Raw genomic sequence first — 17,607 nt, forward strand, 5'->3', positions numbered from 1 at the left:
ACTATGGTTGCTAATGGTGACTGAAGCTTCATCTTAGGCATGAGCCAGGCTGCCATCAGGGGGTCCCACCATAGAAACAGAATAAACTTTAGTTCATTGGATACCATGGCCCAGTGCTAAGAGTCACATGGAACCATTATGACCAAGCCCCCTTCCTTTCCCTTACAATCCAAATGAGTGGGGGAAGGGAAGTAAAGGAGGGAAGTGGAGAGAGACAGAGGGAGGGTAGAATTGGAATTATGAAGGCAAGGGAAGAGTATGGAACACTCTTGAATGAGAGAGAGAGAGAGAGAGAGAGAGAGTCCTGTATCCTCTGTTATACTGGAGAGAAGGAAATCATAGTCACAGCACTGACCCTGTGCCTTTGCATTAGCACATAGCCTGGAGGAGAGGAACAAAACCAGACAGAGAGAAAGTGACAGATAATAGGAGCGCTCAGCATTTGGCTGAATAACAGGCTGACGGGGAGAGGAAAGACAATGGAAAAAGAGAATGTATCTCACAGCCTTATCTCCTGATAGTCTAGCGGCTATGTGAGGACATCTGTGGATTTTTTAAGGATTCCTGAATTAGGGAATCTGTTGAGGAAATATTGCACTGGGAAACTGGAACGTAGGGAATACTGTGCCATGAGTGGGATCAGAAGGCGGAAGAGGGTTTGCTGAAGCATGGAGCAAGTGAGTGATACGACCTGTGTATATTTCCACAGAACAAACATTCACACAACTGTACACATACAAAGAATTCTTCCCTTATAGCAATGCTTTGGGCAAAGCAAACATCAAAGCAGGATGCTTGCATCACTCTCGTGTGTGTGTGTGTGTGTGTGTGTGTGTGTGCATGTGTGTGTTACACACTACAGGGTTGCTTGCTTTATTAGCTGATGTTGCTAGCCTTTTTTTTGTTTTTAGATGATGTCATGCAGGGAAAGACCTACAGCATGCCACATGAAGAAAGGGGAGTTGTGTCATCACTATTTGATTTGACAATAGCATGTTTAATTTGGTGTATTTGCTGCTAAAAATCTGATTTTAGTAACCTTACACTCTGCTGTGTATTACTACCTTGAAAAAATATATACATCATATACAATAACATGAGATTTGGGAATTCAGTAAGGATTAACGTTCTCCTGAAATTTCAGGGACATCCCTAATTTTACGTCTGAGGAATTTATCAGATATTTCTGAAAATGTTTGACAAGAGGTTGTGTTGCTCTCCAGCTGTTTCTTGTCATGCACACAGTGACAGAGTAAAGAGAAACAAGGATGCTGATTCCCTGGGTTAAATTTGCTGCCTGAACAATATGTCACTCAGTTAGAAGCAAGTCTCGCACCTTTGGAGCAGCACTTTGTGAGATCTATGGATGGACAACATGACGCTGCATTTCTTGTTTTTCATGTGTATTTGTGAGTCTGAGTATTTGTGTGTATGTGATTGTGAGCCATGTTTGAATACTGTCTAGCTTCTATTAAAATACTAATTTCTATTTCTGAATTTCTAAATAAATTAGTAAATAATTTAAACTGATCTTTAACTAAGTTAAAAACAAAACACAAACACAAACACTGTCTACTTAAACAAATAACATACAAACAATTAAATGTTTTTATGTTTTTATTGACCACACTGTGTAAACATTCAAAGCTTGTGAATGCATAGGATAACAACTTCTCCAAAGCTAACTGGAGTCAGGACTCAGCTAACATGGAGTCCAAACAATTGATACAAGATTGGGGTTCTTGCTCAGAGCCACCCTGTCCTTTTCAAAACACTCACAATTGTTGATGGGATAGTAGGGGAAAAATGGAGGCACCATTAGAACACTCTATTTCTCATATTATTTTTAAGATTTAAGACATATTTCAATTTAGCTGAATTTAGCACTTAACACATTGTACATATTATTAATTTAGAATAAATTTGAAGTATTGAATTAAAATGAATAAGGTTGAATATTTAAAACTTGGTAAATGATAATTGAAATAACTGTATACATAGTAAAGAGAAGCATTTTTAAATAAATCTAATTTTAAATAAATAAACTCGTTACTTTTTAACAAAGGAATATTTTGAAGTGAATATGCAAATATTTTGCATTCCATTATGTTAATTGCACAATCAAAAACTTCTGCTTTCTGATTTTAGCACTGTATCGGTGGAGTATATATTATAGTCCTGATATGTGTAGATTTAAGTGTTTGAATCTGTGTTTTTGACAATGCAAGACACTGTGAAACTCATAATCATCAGAAACATCTGCACTTTGTGAGTTTAAAGGAGAAGATGTATGTGTGTTTGTTTAAATGTGTGAGCTTTTTATGTCAAAATTGTCTTTTTACTGCTTTATATGCAAATATTGTATGTGTGGTGCAGATGTTTTGTATAGTATCTCAGATTCCTTTGTCCCATATAGATTTATAGTGTTTGACACTATATGTTTAATGGCAGTGACTTAATGTTATGAGAGGAACAGGAAGAGGCTATTATAAAAAGTATCTGTGTGAGCAGAGACAGGTTAGTGCTGGACAGGTACCTGATCTGTAAATATGTGTGTAAATGTATTCACATGGAACATTGCCATCAGGCAAACAGCATGCTAGCCAATGAACAGAACTCCATGGGTTGAAAGTAACAGTAGATCAATACTTAAAAAAAGTCAGAAACACACACTCTCTCTCACTCACCATAACAACACATATTTTTGCTCTAATTAGTGCAGGGGCATTTAAGGCTACTAAAGGCTGAAAAGTAAAACAATAAATAATAATAGCTCAATAATAGCCCCATAATTCAAATCACTTAAAAAAACATGTTTTTTTTTTTTTTATGAAGAAATGCAGAAAGTTTTGTGTGTGTGTGTGTGTGTGTGTGTAGAGAGAGAGAGAGAGAGAGAGAGAGAGAGAGAGAGAGAGAGAGAGAGAGAGAGAGTTTGTGAAGGTCATCCCATTGATCAATAGTATGGAATGACTGTATGACAGTAAGAGTAGCTGACTCTTTAAGCACATTGCAAACCGATTAAAAATAACAGCTGCTTTTGTGCTACTAGACTGTAAAAAGTGGTACTCTCTAATTGTTTCTTCAATGTTAAAAATATTGGGCTGGTTTTAATCAAACAATTTAGTTTGATTAAAGAAAACAAAACATGAGAAAACAAAAAAATACCAACAGCAGCTTTCATTAACTGCCCATGCAATTATTTGGACAGCCCGTTTACCTTTTTTTTTTTTGTTGCTTCCTTTAACTGTACAAACTCTCTTTGTCCTAATATATCCTCTACCCTCACATTTTTCAATCAAGATTGAATGGTATTTGCTATAACTTTTTTCTCCCTCTGCCATGACTTTAAATCTGTTTTGGTTCATCAAACTGCCTATAAGCCATTTTTGAGCGATGCTCAAATACACTTTTTAGATTGAGCTTAACGAGTAATTGAACCTGATATAATCCAGCTACTCTGAGAACCTTTGCAGTACGATGTTGCTGATATTGTTGACTTTTGTATGACAAATTGCTTGCTATGTTTGGATTAAAGTGTATGCTAACTGACTAAATGTAAATGTAAAACTTACTACATCAGCAGTCACAACCTTCATCCTCTGCTGTACCTAGAAGACACTTCAAGACCCCTTAAATAAAAATGAGAGTTTGGTGGCTCCATGTGTGTTAGCACTGAGGTGAACTATATGCCAATTTATTCCTATAAAGGTACAAAATTCACTTCAAGCAGATACACACATTTTAAATTAAAGTCTTTCTTCTCCAAGAAAATGAAAAATTTCTGTCATAATATACTCACCCTCATATTGTTCCGACACATGACTTCTGTGAGACACAAAAAGTGTTAGCATCATGCACAATTCACTTTCATTGCATCTTTTTTTTCTGTACGATAAAAGTGACTGCATAACATTTCCTTTTGTGCTACACAGCAGAAAGTCATACTGTTTTGGAACAACATGAGGGTGGGCTGAACGATTAATCAAAATAAAATTGAAATCGTAATATGATCAGTGCAATTTTCAAACTGGGAATTCTGCGAATTAATTAAACAAATAGTGTCAATGTGCTGCGTCTATGTGCATGGCTGTTTTGTCTGTAATGTGTAGTGCTTTCTCATATGTAAATGTATAATGCTCAAATCTACTATATACACATTTAAAATAACTCCATGAGAGTGGGTTTTTGTTGACAGCAAGGCTGATGAGAGCGTTTCACTACATTGAAATGCTTTAGTCAACTCAACTTCAAACAACAGAACCTTCCGTCCTTCAGTTTTCAAAATAAAAGCTTCCACCGAAATAAAGGGTTTACTGGGACTGCGTAGTAAGTAAAGAAATTATTAAATAAATAAATGACTATTAAATAATAATACCAATAATAAATTATAATAGTAATAATGATACTCATTATTATACAATAATATATTTAAATAATAATATATTAACTTAACATTATTATTATTGCAATAATATAATATTTCAGTTGACTTGTGTGTTTCAGAAAAATAATGACTGAAAGTGAGTTGACCCTTTCACAATTTGTTTCACTGTTTTATTTATTTATTATTATCATTTTTTAAAGAGGACTCAATTGTGAACACCCTTTTTCCTAGTTGCATGGGCAAAAAAATTTAAAACATTTAATTTGTATTAAAAGGAATCACGTGTTTTTTGTTTTATGTTTATCATATCGCACGCAGTTCAAATCACAATCACATTTTTTTCTCTCTAAATAATCGGAATTTGATTTTTTTTTCTAAATCGTTCAGTCCAATATTCTCTCCCTCCTTGTTCACCCTTTCACATCTATCACATCTTTTGCCCTGCCCCTTTCCTCTCTTTCCCTCTAATTTAACTCATGTGACCATATTGTGACAATTTAGTTTTCGTCGTCATGCTGGTTAAATTACATGGATTGTTGATTATATTTGGAGGGAAATTTAGAGGGAAAATGTATCCCGCTCAGTAGTTAGTGGGCAGATGGCTGTGGGTTTGTGCTTAGCGAAGTAGATGTATCTCTACTTTCCAAATATTTCTCATCTGCGCATGTTTTCTTAGTGTCATATTATCTATCTAACTTATAAACATTATTGACAGATTTATAATGCAAACATTGTTATTGTAGTTGTAGTAAATTATAAGGAAGGGATTAAAGAGACTGTATGTACTTCATGTTTTACAGATTGCTCTCTTTCCTGATCTTGACGTATTTCGCTGAGTAAGCTCACTTTAAAGTGATGCCTGGGATCATTCTGAGTGGTGGTTGAATAGTGTAGCTATTAGGTTATTATACACAGACATTTCTTTGTAAGCATTGGTGAAGTCTGTTGGAGCTTTTGAATTAACCAATACTTTATATTGAGCTGGGACACTTTATGTAATGTTATGTTGTGTTATGCTAATTTATGATAATTGATAATGATATTTTTTTTAAATATTTATTTTATTTTGTATGTTGTTTATCAAGGTTTCTGATGCAGGCTACATAACAGTGCATTACAACATAATGAAAATGTTAAGGACATTATGATAGTTTTTAGAAACGTTGTAGTATGTATCTATATGCTTCTTCATGTATGGATGCTTTTGAACATGTAGAGGTTAGACCCTGGTTTTTCACCTTTAGTCTGGAGGAAGTGATGTTAAAAGAAAGGAAGTGGTGGTATGTGCGCTATGCCACATATGAATTAGGAGGAAACAGGACGTTAGCACTTTACAAGTATCATGAGATTGTCTCAGTGACCAAAAAAAGCTTCAGTATCCTCATCATAGCTCATAAAAAGAGAAAAAATGTAGTTTATAACACAATGAGTTGCCTTTCTGAGAATCTCCTCTCATTCCAGTTATTTTTACCTTTTAGTTGCTCTGTTCTTTCCTCCAGGGATAAAATGGCAAAGTATCACAGATGTTCTCTTCTCTAGATCTGGTTTTAGTTGTGGTTTTAAACATTTAGAATGTAATTTCTGTCCAGGGATTGAGCATATATGAGTGAGGAGTCCCAAAGTTTCTGTATCAGTATCAAAACCTGTAACTCTTAAAGTGACATCTTAAAGGAAAATGCACACAGTCATATAAACATACATTCTACTTTTTAAGGGCCTTAACATAGATTCAATTTTTACAGCAAAACAGTGGGGTCCAAAATGGGGACCACATTGAAAATCAAAATCTAATTTTAACCTGCATGAACAGAAAGTTTTAGCATGAAAAAAGAAAAAGAAACGTAAATCGAAGAAACAATAAAAGGTCTGTTTTCTTTCCCTTTCCTTTTTGCACAATCTTGAGGAGTCCATGCCAGCTGGAGAGCATGCTGTCATTAAAGCAAAAAGGGAACATACCAATAAATAAATAAGTACAGGTTATAATATTTTACTTTTTATTACTTAAGTTTAGTCATTTTTAAAACAGACCAGTCTTCAACTGTAAAGCACAATGCTGCATGGCCCACAGATTGAAAAGAGTGAACAGTGTAGATTTATGACAGGCTGTAGCAGCCCAGAAGACATGGGTTCATGAACTCTGTGACCTCTCCCCCATTCTGCCCCAGACACAAACGTCCCTGTGGACCCCTCAACTGAACTATTAAGGCCCCATGTAATTATACAACTTTTATATTTACAGTATAGGATTAGAACTGAACATACACTCACACAGTCTTTCCTGATGGAGTGCATGAAATGATAATGGAGTGTGCAGTAGCTGCAGGACTTATTATGAGCACTGGGTGTATATAATGAGATAAGCATATGGGAAAGACTTTGAGCAGCACTGGAACCACATACACGCTTGATTTAACAAACGTTTTGGTACAGTGAAAACACTGATTCGTGAAAAAAGTGAAGATAAAAGCAAGCCTACAAGAAAAGATTGAGTTCGCTGTATTTTCCCTTCCAGTCATCTGCAACTGTCCAAGACGTGATGTTTGATTGAGAGTAAAAAGCAGAGCTTAAAGACAGGATAGCAGAAGGTGGAAGTACTGTAACAGCATGAGAGAAACACATGTGGCTGTGTCTTGATCCTGACTAAGTCTGGGAATGGTACTGCAGTCTCCAACTGTTTCCATCTCCTCTTATCTTGTGTCTTGCAGGTTATTAGGATAATTAGGATAATTTTGTCTGGTTTGGTGGTAAGAGAGGATGAGTAGTGTGGATAATAGGCATTGGAGGGTAATCTCTCACACATGCATGAACACACACACCATGGATGGAAGTTAAGAGTTAATTTAATTAAACTTGCGGGGGTAACATAGAGGGTTGAAATAGTTTTGAATTTTTAACAACAACAATAATATTGAATTTTATTTGTATAGCACCTTTCATAAATCAAGTGCAGCTCAAAGTGCTTCACATATCAAAAATGAAAAGCCAGTGAAAGTGACTCCATTAAAATACAAAAACGCATGAAATAAACATTAAAATAAAATAATTAAATAAAACATAATTGTAAAAAGTAAAAGTTTTTAGTTTTTTTTTTCTGGTTTTAGAAAAGGATTAAAATTGTATAACATACTGTGTATAAAAATTATATAAAACTTAAATTAATTTATTGTCATTTTTGTTGTATTTTTTTAATTAGGAGTCAGAGAAATATATATTAGCTCATTATGTCAAGTAGGATAACGAAAATGTTTCCTGTAGTACATAAAAATATAAAATAAAATGGTTCTGTAACCCTGATCTTAATAATGAGAGAGAAAGACAGAGACGTTTACTACAATGAATGAGCATTTATCATTTATTTTCAGCCAGCTCTACAAATTGTTGATTTATTACCAATACGGTCCTCAAAACATATACAGACAAAATCAACATAACATCAAAAATAACTATGTTTGATTCGTGTGTTGAAGAAACATACAAAAAGGAGCTAAAAGAGTATTGCAAAGGCTCTCCCTGTTTCTTACTGTTTCTCTAATGACAGCCACATGGGCTGAGGCATTGAGTCAGTGGTAGGGCCGAGTGCCACGTTCTCTGTATTTCTGTGTAGCTCCATTAGTGTGTTAGCCTCAGTGCCCTGAGGACGAGGAAATTTAAGGTGCTCTCTGATGGTATACGGCTTTCCAGAGGTCTGCAATCTTAAAGCATCTCCTGATCTCCCACACTTCAATTCAGTACAATTCAGTTTAGTCAACAAGACAAACTTACAACATGTACAATGTACACAATGTGTTTTTTCTTTGTCCTGCTGTGACCCATGTACTCCGTTGTTGGGTTTGTTAACTTCTGTCTATGTGAGCAAGAACATGAGGTTGCTGTCATATTGTTTGCCCTGTCTCTCTGAGCAGCTTTGTAAATGTGCTGCCGGTTGACCAATAACAATGAGCCAACTTGAATTCACTTCCTACTGTATATTTACTCAAAAGTCATTTCACACCCTAGCCTTCCCACAAATCAAACGCAAACAAAGTTAGTTGTTGGAGTGCCTCCAAGGAAATCAAGAAAACCACAAACATGAAAGGTTTTGTGAGCTATTTTTACTGTATTATTTGTTCCTAAGAAGGATTAAATCCAGCATTACGTTGTTGTGCCGTAAAACAAGAGGGCCAATACAGCGACCTTTAAATCAATACGCGTGTGTTTTCTTGCATCATATTGATTGATCTGTCATGAACACACCATGTCCTGTAGAGCTCTTGACTGAAATTCCTGTATGTTAAATATCCACATTCTGTTCTTTGCAATGGCTATAATTCCCAAAATGCAACCTCTGACCTTCACAGCTCCAATCTCCTCTCCAGCATTGGTCACAACCAGAGATACTTTTATACTGAGATACAAACCTCTGCAGCTCTACCACTGTAGAGAGCGTAACTGCCAACTAGCGTATATCACTGTTAGCGGATACCATACAAACGAATTGGGAAAGCCGTAAACTGACAACTACCGGCTGCAAAATTGCCAGTGTCTTCTCTTGTAAAACAGCAATTTTATCATAGTAAACTCCACACATAGTTCATTCCAAAAGGATTGTTTAGTGTAAAACATGATGAAGATTAGCGGACAAGTGGTCAGTTCATTAAGTGATGAGCTGTTTCCTTACAAAAGCAGTTTATTTAGAGTACTTGTAACGGGGTTCAAGGATGGGCAAGGAGGATGTGGAAACCGGCAGAACAGTCAACACAACTTAACAAAACATAATCACACAGACACACACACAGCGGACACGTGCATCTCTCTCTCTCTCTCTCTCTCTCTCTCTCTCTCTCTCTATCGAACTAGCACCTCTGGCTCGTCTTTATCCCCCTCCCTGCTGATTAAGACAATCAGTGCCTGGCGTGCATCCTCACGGCCCGGCCACGCCCTCCTCCTCATCACAATACTAAAGCATCTCTTGCATTAACATCTATTCTAAAGAATGGCCTATGGTCTCCTCACCAGTGTACCGCAGCATTACACTATGTTTCTCTAACCTTGGTAGAGGGGTTCTGTCACAACTTACACATAAATTTTGTCATTTAGCAGAAGTGACTTACAAATGAGAAACATAGCAAGCAATTTGTCACACAAAATTCAACAATATCTGCAGTTCTCAAAGTGTCTGGAGATAGAAGCTAGTGTAGAAGGAAGAGACAAACAACAATATATATATATATTAAGTAAGTGGACTGGTTAAGCTCTCGAAACAGATGTGTTTTCAGCTGGTTTTTGAATGTTGAGATGGTTTTAGCAGATTGTATGGAAGCTCATTTCACCACAGAGGAGCAGATAAAGTGAATGTTTCTCTGTATCGAGTATATCCAATTTGGCATAATATGAGTCAAGATTTACACTAACAAAAAAGTACCAAATGTACTGTACCATGGTAATACTATGGTACCACCACGCTTTTAAGGGTAGCTGGCTCTTATAATGTTATTACCTAAAGAGGAAATTGGCAGTTAGCGCTCTCTCTCTCTCTCTCACACACACACACACACACACACACTTTTTGTTTTTATATAACTGTGGGAAATCTCCATAGACTTCCACGACTTTTATGGATTTTATACCGATCTAATGATAATTTTGATCCCTTAATCATAACCCTACCCCTAAACCTTACAGTCACAGAAATCTTTTTGCTTTTTTACATTTTCAAAAAAACATAGTTTAGTATGTTTACTAAGCCATTTCCCTTGTGGGGACCGCTGGCTGGCCCTCACAAGGTAGGTGATCACTGGTTTTACTATCATTGTGAGGACATTTGGTGACAGACAGACAGACAGATAGACATTTGGTTTATATTGTAATATAAATATAGCACACACACACACACACACACACACACACACACACACACACACACACACACACACACACACACACACACACACACACTTTCTCTGTATCTTTGGAGCAGCTATCATTATGAGGACTCTCCATAGACATAATGATTTTTATACTGTACGAACTATAAATTCTATCCCCTAACCCTCACAATAAACTTTCTGCATTTTTACATTTTCAATAAAACAAATGTTCAAATATCACACACACACACACACACACACACACACACACACACACACACACACACACACACACACACACACACACACACACACACACACACACACACACTTTCTCTATATCTTTATACTTGAACCTTTCTTTTTTCAGCTGTTATGTCTTTGCTCTCCTATCTTTTTATCTGGGAAAAAGAGGGCTTTGTTTCATGGCCTTGACGCACCGCGCTCTGGCGCCTGTCACGCGCCCTGATCATCACGGTTTCTAAACGCATTGCTAGAGCGGCTAATCAACGCGTCATGTAATACCCCATACTGTCGCTAGAGGGAGATCCATGACCCTGAATTCAATGCACAGATTTATCCAACGAGTTGTTCTTCAGTGGGACAGGCCGGTGGTGGAGGAACGGAACGGATTTGCATCGGGGCGAGGGAAGAGGGAAGAGGGAAAAGGGAAGAGGGAGGGCACTGCGGGAAGCCCAAACAACGGGAAAGAGGCGAGTGGACGGAAGAAATCTGGATAGGTCCAAGATAAATCGCTCATATAATTTTAGACTACTTTTTTATTTTTATTCTAAATAACATTGTATTTACATACAACCCCTTTACATCCACATCAACCCACTCGGTCTCCCCCTGCAAAACAAGTTAAGCTGTCCAATGAATGGAGTTGCATTTTGCCTTGTTGGAATACCTCCGTATCCTGAAAACGATGTAAGTGTAAGACTTTTCCTCACTAAATAACGACGCTAAAAGAATTAGTATGTGATTTTCTATATATGTTTTTGTAAAGTCGAGTTTAAAATCAGTCTCTTTGTTAAATAGTGTCGGAATAGTTGGTCAGAGAGCACGATTTCCTAAGAGGATTAAATACTGTAGCGTGGCTACAATGTGTACAAACTGAGAGATTACAGATGAGAATGCTATTCCTCTAGAAATGTATTTTGACATATAGCTTGGATTAATAAAGGCATTTGATCCTTTAGTAGTTTATGAAACTTGCTTTTAACGTGACAAACGATAGAAATGGAAAAACGCTAATATCAATCGCACATTGTTGTTGTGTCACAATTCAGCTGCACACCCTGTCAATCAAACCACACCACACGTCATTTATTTAGCTATCTGAACATCTGAATTAAAATAGAAATAATGTGGAAAGGCGGTTAATGCTACATAGACATACATCAAATATAGATTATCTATCTGTCTGTCTGTCTGTCTGTCTGTCTGTCTATCTATCTATCATCTGTATGTCTGTCTGTCATCGATTTACATAAACAATACCATAATATATAACATCATATCACATCATAAATTGAGATATGTTGTGATTTCGTAAACAGGTTCCTTGAAGTTGTTCTTTGAACTGCTAGAATTTGTGAAAGTTTTAAAATATGAAACAAATAACTTTCCGTTCCCATTTTTCTTTTTTAAGCAGGTTAGACACTTCTACATTGGTTTGTGTTTGGATCTGTGGTCTGTTTTTATTTAGGAGGAGGGTTGTTGAAACAAAGGGGAACCATATACTGTATTTGTAAACCACTACATAGTTGAGTGACAGTGTGTGTTCATGTGTGTCGTCCATGTATGTATGGGCATTTACCAGTACACTGCAGCATCACCCGGAGCAAATAGCTCAAAAAGACTGTATGTCTTAGATCTTTTCTTTGTCATAATTCTGTGAGTGATTTTCCTGTACATTTTTTTTAATAAATGTTCAACCACAGCAAATGCAGCAGCTGTATGGATAAAAGGATAACAGGAATTTTGTGCATCATTAGCAATAGATCATATTACATCAGTACTCTTATTGTGGATTTGCCGCAGAGTTAACTCAACTGAATCAGCATGTCTGTTCTTGTCTGTTTTAGTACCTGTCCTACTACTTTTTACACTATTATTTTCTAATAAGGACTCAATCTGAAAGATAGACATACAGTATGTGTTAACATATCTATTGGCTCTATACTGCTTCCAAAACTAAAAAAGATTTAGTTCATATTAACGTCAGTGTGACAATATTATAATAATTGATGCTTAAATAATATTTCTGCAGAATTCTTATCATTGAATGTTTGTTTATATTATTTTGGCTAGCTTGATATTGCTTTCAGGTACCAATAAGAGTGTAGCAATCTTAAATCTGTTCAACAAATTTGTACCATATTTAAATGTATTCCTCAGAACTGAGAATTCTGCAAATTTCCCTCCAAAATTAATGCAGAAAATGTAAAAAGGTCTACAAATATTATCTGAGCGTAATTATTTAGTAGCATAATAATCTTGGTATACTAGAGTATAGTAAAATAATAACAAGGAAGTGTATATTTTGTGACTGATATTTGTTGATTTAAATCTTACATGAACCTAACTTAGGGTCCCTTACACAGTTAGTAAGCAAGAGAAATATATATTAGTGATGCAACGAATTGAAAATTCTTGGCCTAAAACAAAACCGAAAATTCTGGACACATTGGGCCGAAAATTATCATTTTAATTTAGATTTTTGAATAACTGAACAAATTCTAAATGTTATTATTAGGGGTACAGCAAACCACTTTTTCTATAGCTACTCGTTTCATTATAAAACAGATTAGATAGAGAAGAATTACATATAAAAATATGTAGCCTATTAAGAAAATCTTTATTGTTTACTACAAAATTAACAGTAATACCAGTAAAAATCTTTAGTCGTAATTTCAGCTTTTATTTTGGCAGAACATATCAGGAAGAACTTTGAGCTGCTCTAAATACAGTAGCACTTCACGGGCTGTGAGCGTGTGTCCTTTGAGTGTGTCATAGTACGCTGCACATGCAAATGATATATTTACTTATTAAAAGCATTCTTTGCCATTCTCAAATTAATTTTGTTGCTTCAAGAGCCTTTGAATATAATTCACAAGTCATATGGACTTATTTAATTGTGCCTTTATACTTCTTTAATGTCATATTGCAACTTGACAGTAACACAAATATGACACACAATATCGGCACACTGGAAAACTCTCTTCATCAATCCGCTAATAACCAAGAGAGAGATCAATTCACTTCTTGGGATGTGGACTTTAATGTTCAACATAAACAATGCTTTTTCTCCATGCGAGTGTTTCTGTTACCAGATTTGAAAGTAACCGTCTCATATGCAATTTATGCAATTTTGTTTCATTTTGCTATTGTATATATATATATATATATATATATATATATATATATATATATGTACATACATATATTTTAGAGCCCGACTGATATGGGATTTTAGAGGGGAAATTCACAGGTTACTGATATGGTGGTTGACATATTTAATTTTTGAGCTGGAATGAAAACAGACAATGCAAAGGTACTCAGAAGGCTGCTTTCTTAAACAATAATTTTTATCAAAGAATATTTGACATTATTATTATACATTGTCAACAAATTCTAGAAATGAATACTGAGAAAATAAAGAATAAATAAACATACAGATAAATAGCTAAATAAACAGTATCAGTCAGTTGTAGACCATTTAAATAAAGAATAAATACAAATTATTGCTAAATAAAAATCAGTACTGTATGTTTATTATCAGTCAAATGCTGACAATTTTAATACTGCCAGTGAATTAGGGGCAGGTTGTAAACAAGAAGCATTTACACCTACCGAGAGATAAACAGCAGCAGCAGTGTTACACCATATTCTGCTATACAAGTTCAGGGGAAACTTTTAAATATTACATTTTGTAAATGCAACGACTGGAATTGTTCGGTTGAAGGGGGTTCCAAACTGCAAGTCCTGAACAAAACAGTTTGGTGAATACATGTTTACACATTAGCTTCCACTCAGCTGACAAGCTATGAAAGTAGCTACGTGGTCAGCTAGTTAGTTATAAGCTCGTTGTCACGGAGAATAAAAGATGGGCATTGTTTATTTACTTTCCGGCATTGCATCTCACCAACTAGCTAACAACATAGCGTGAAATCATCACTCAACAGACACAATCCACCACCGCACTGTTGTCTGCTGAGCTGCAAAAAGATGCTCTGACACGTACCTATTAATCTGCTACATTACTGACAGCACTGACAAACTATAGCTGGCAAAAATAGCAAACAGATGTAATAAACATGAGTGACATGGTTGTCCGGGACAGGGTTAACGTGTTATTAGTTATATTGAAAAGGAAAAATTATGGGGTCATTTTTTATTAACATTCCAGTATGTATTTCACAAACTAGTTTGCAACTTACCGAGAAGACACCGCTGAACGCCGCACCTTCTTCAGAACCACCGTCAGCTCAGCTCTGTAAACAGTGGAGGAGGGACGCTCTCTGCTGGACAAACTACATTATGACATCTATTCTAAATCACCTCAAGCATTGCTTTCTGCATTATATGTTCTGAAAAAATAAGTTTCATATCTGCGCATATCGGAAAACATATACACAGATATCGATATATCTGTGAAAGGCTAATATAGAGAGAGGGAGAATGAAACTGGCAAGCACTGTAACATTATAAGCTCAAATTCATCTGTTGTGACTCTGATATGCGGACTGTCTAAATGACACTGTGTTGCACACTGGTCTATTAATGTAGTAACATAATGTCATATAACAACAAAACAGTGACTGGTCAATTTTTGGTGCCCTCAAGAAAAAATCGCCCAAATGGTAAAAATGGGAAAATGCTCAACCAATATATCGGCAATATAATATCGATAAATTGGTTTGGCACTAATAAATATGTAAGTGATAATCCAAATCTAGGTTTTAACAATTAACGATTTTAAATGCACAACGTGGCCACCCGAAACAAATGCAGTCTGCTGGTGTTGTTGTTTCCTCTCAGGGTGTGTTAGGTGTTTGTGTGTGAGAGAGAATATGTGTGAAAGTGTGTTGTCAACTGTGGGTGCACTATTTCCCTCTCTCCCAGTCATGCCTAATTGAACCCTGATTCAATTATCACAAAGCGGTTAGACAGAGAGAGGGAAAGGATAGATGGAGAGGGAAGGGAGAGAAAGAGCACACGAGAACACACTTCATTTAATTTAGAAAGACCAGCAGACTGCATTAGGTGTGTTCACAAACATCAGATCAGAGCAGTAAGTCACATGGACACAGACACACCCTGTTCCAACAAACACTTCAAAACTACTTAATAATGAATCATATCAAACTAAGATGTGAGGTTTGCTCTAAGACATTGTTTTGCCAGCCTCTTTTGCTTAATAATGGGATTTCAATCATGCAAAGAAACCATTACGCAAGTGATTCCCCCATTATTTTAAGAACTGAATTTTTAGTTATTCTCTGATTGCAGAGACTTCAAGTTGTTAGATCTAACTCAAGCTTGGGAAGGTATTAGAGTTGAACATGAGCAGTTTGGTGCTTTAGAGCAGCACATGCCTATTAAAATCAAACCACTGAGATGCTGTGAGGATTACAGATGATATATGTCATCGTTAATCAATATTCTAACATACTGTATATCTCTAAATTGGCACTCTGATAAATTCTGTTTTTCATAATGAGTTGATGTAGGATGACCTGGCAGAAAAAAGTGAGATGGATGAGAGAGAAGTGTTTTTGATTTGTCTGGCTGGATTGATGCTTAAATCGCATGTGCATGGAAATAGTGTGTTTTAGAGAGAGAGTAAGTTAATGTGAGCAAAGCTACAAACTCAAAGCTTTTGGTGTATATGAGTGACAAAGAAAACTAAGACAGAGAGAGAATGTGTAAGGATTAGTGTTTGGAGAAAAGAGCTCCATTAATATATAGACAGACAGACAGATAGATCTGATAGATCTCATGCAAGCATAACACTTACGGGAATACAGGAAATTGATGGAATTGGTCCATGATGCTACAAACCCAAATTTAGAAAGGCTTCCTTTCTGAAAAGTCTGATGGACTGAGTGGGTCGATATGACACACATCCTCCACGACTGATAAAAGGCAGATAAAAGGCAAATAAAGGCAAAGAAAAACACTTTTCAGATGGGATTTGTTTCCTATATGAAGTTTGGATGGTAGTTCTTAACATAGGATGTCTATCATTTCATGTACTGAAGTTTGGTTTGGGATCTCTGTAGTTTTTACTAAGGTGGGTGTGAATATTTATGGATAAGGGCATTATGGAAGGTCATGCATCCATCACAAAACCTTTGAAATAAGACTTTTACAGTATATGTGCTATAATTATAACATTATGTACATAATTAGGGGAGGATTACAGTAATTAAGGTGAGGATCACCTTACCCTGCTATTTCAGTCAATAACGTAGGGCTGCATGATTTGGACAAAAAGTCATATTGCAGTTATTTTGAAAAATCTTGGGATTGTGATTTGATTAATTTTGACCAAAATTTTGTATTGTTTTTCCCATGTTCTCTCTTTGAGGGTTCATACTTGAGTCCTCTTAAAAAGAACCAAACTTAGACCGTTTTCACTTTAGCCATAAACAAATAAATAAACAAACAAATAATTAATTAAAACGGTAGCACTTTTATTTCTTTTACAGAACTGTTCTACATTTATGTACTATATAATTGCAAAAACTATATTAATGAATAGGTACTAACCTTATCCCTAACCTAACCCATATTAAGTACATGTAGTAACCTAATATTATTCAGTACTTTCTTGGGCAAGTGCACTGTAAGAAAGTACATGCAGTGTAAAATAAAATGCAACCAATAAAACAGTGTAAGTGAGAAAAAAACTAATTGTCTTCTTCATATATACCTGTTCACTGTGTAGCCTGCCTTTTTTGTCCACGTTGTAATAATATCTCAGCCCACTATTCATCATAATTATTTTGGAGCCTAGTCAAATTGAATATTAGATTATTGTAATATTATAATATTATATTGATTATTATAAATATTATTATTTTATCATCATTATTATTATACAATAGTAATACCGTTTTAATCAAATCTTTATGTGATCCATTTAAACCCATACATTATGAGTTTGAGCTCATAATGTTACAGTGCTTGCCTGTTTCTTTCTCCCTCTCTCTCCTCAACAGTTCCCTATAAGTTTTAACTGTCTTGTCTAAAGGCAAATATCAATAAAACTAATATCATATACTGTCTGCAAATATGCGTATATCTCATTTAAACTGATGTAATAAAACAACCTCACACAACTTCAGCAGATCTAGCAACCTGTGA

General features: G+C 35.7%; 1 protein-coding gene across 2 annotated transcripts in view; it reads left to right on the plus strand.

Moving 5' to 3' along the window:
* Positions 1–395: 395 nt before the first annotated feature.
* Positions 396–17,607, plus strand: part of LOC127652628 (rho GTPase-activating protein 23-like) — a 99,151-nt gene continuing 81,939 nt past the window's right edge. Inside the window, exon 1 of one of the 2 annotated variants that reach the window (XM_052138881.1) lies at positions 396–677. In XM_052138881.1, the coding sequence (XP_051994841.1) occupies positions 669–677 (9 nt within the window). In that variant the 5' untranslated portion in view covers positions 396–668. Of the gene's footprint in view, positions 678–10,919; positions 11,161–17,607 lie in introns of those variants that run through there. The other variant, XM_052138880.1, reaches the window with a different exon arrangement.

The sequence above is a fragment of the Xyrauchen texanus genome, chromosome 12, assembly GCF_025860055.1.
Source record: "Xyrauchen texanus isolate HMW12.3.18 chromosome 12, RBS_HiC_50CHRs, whole genome shotgun sequence".
Lineage (NCBI taxonomy): Eukaryota > Metazoa > Chordata > Actinopteri > Cypriniformes > Catostomidae > Xyrauchen > Xyrauchen texanus.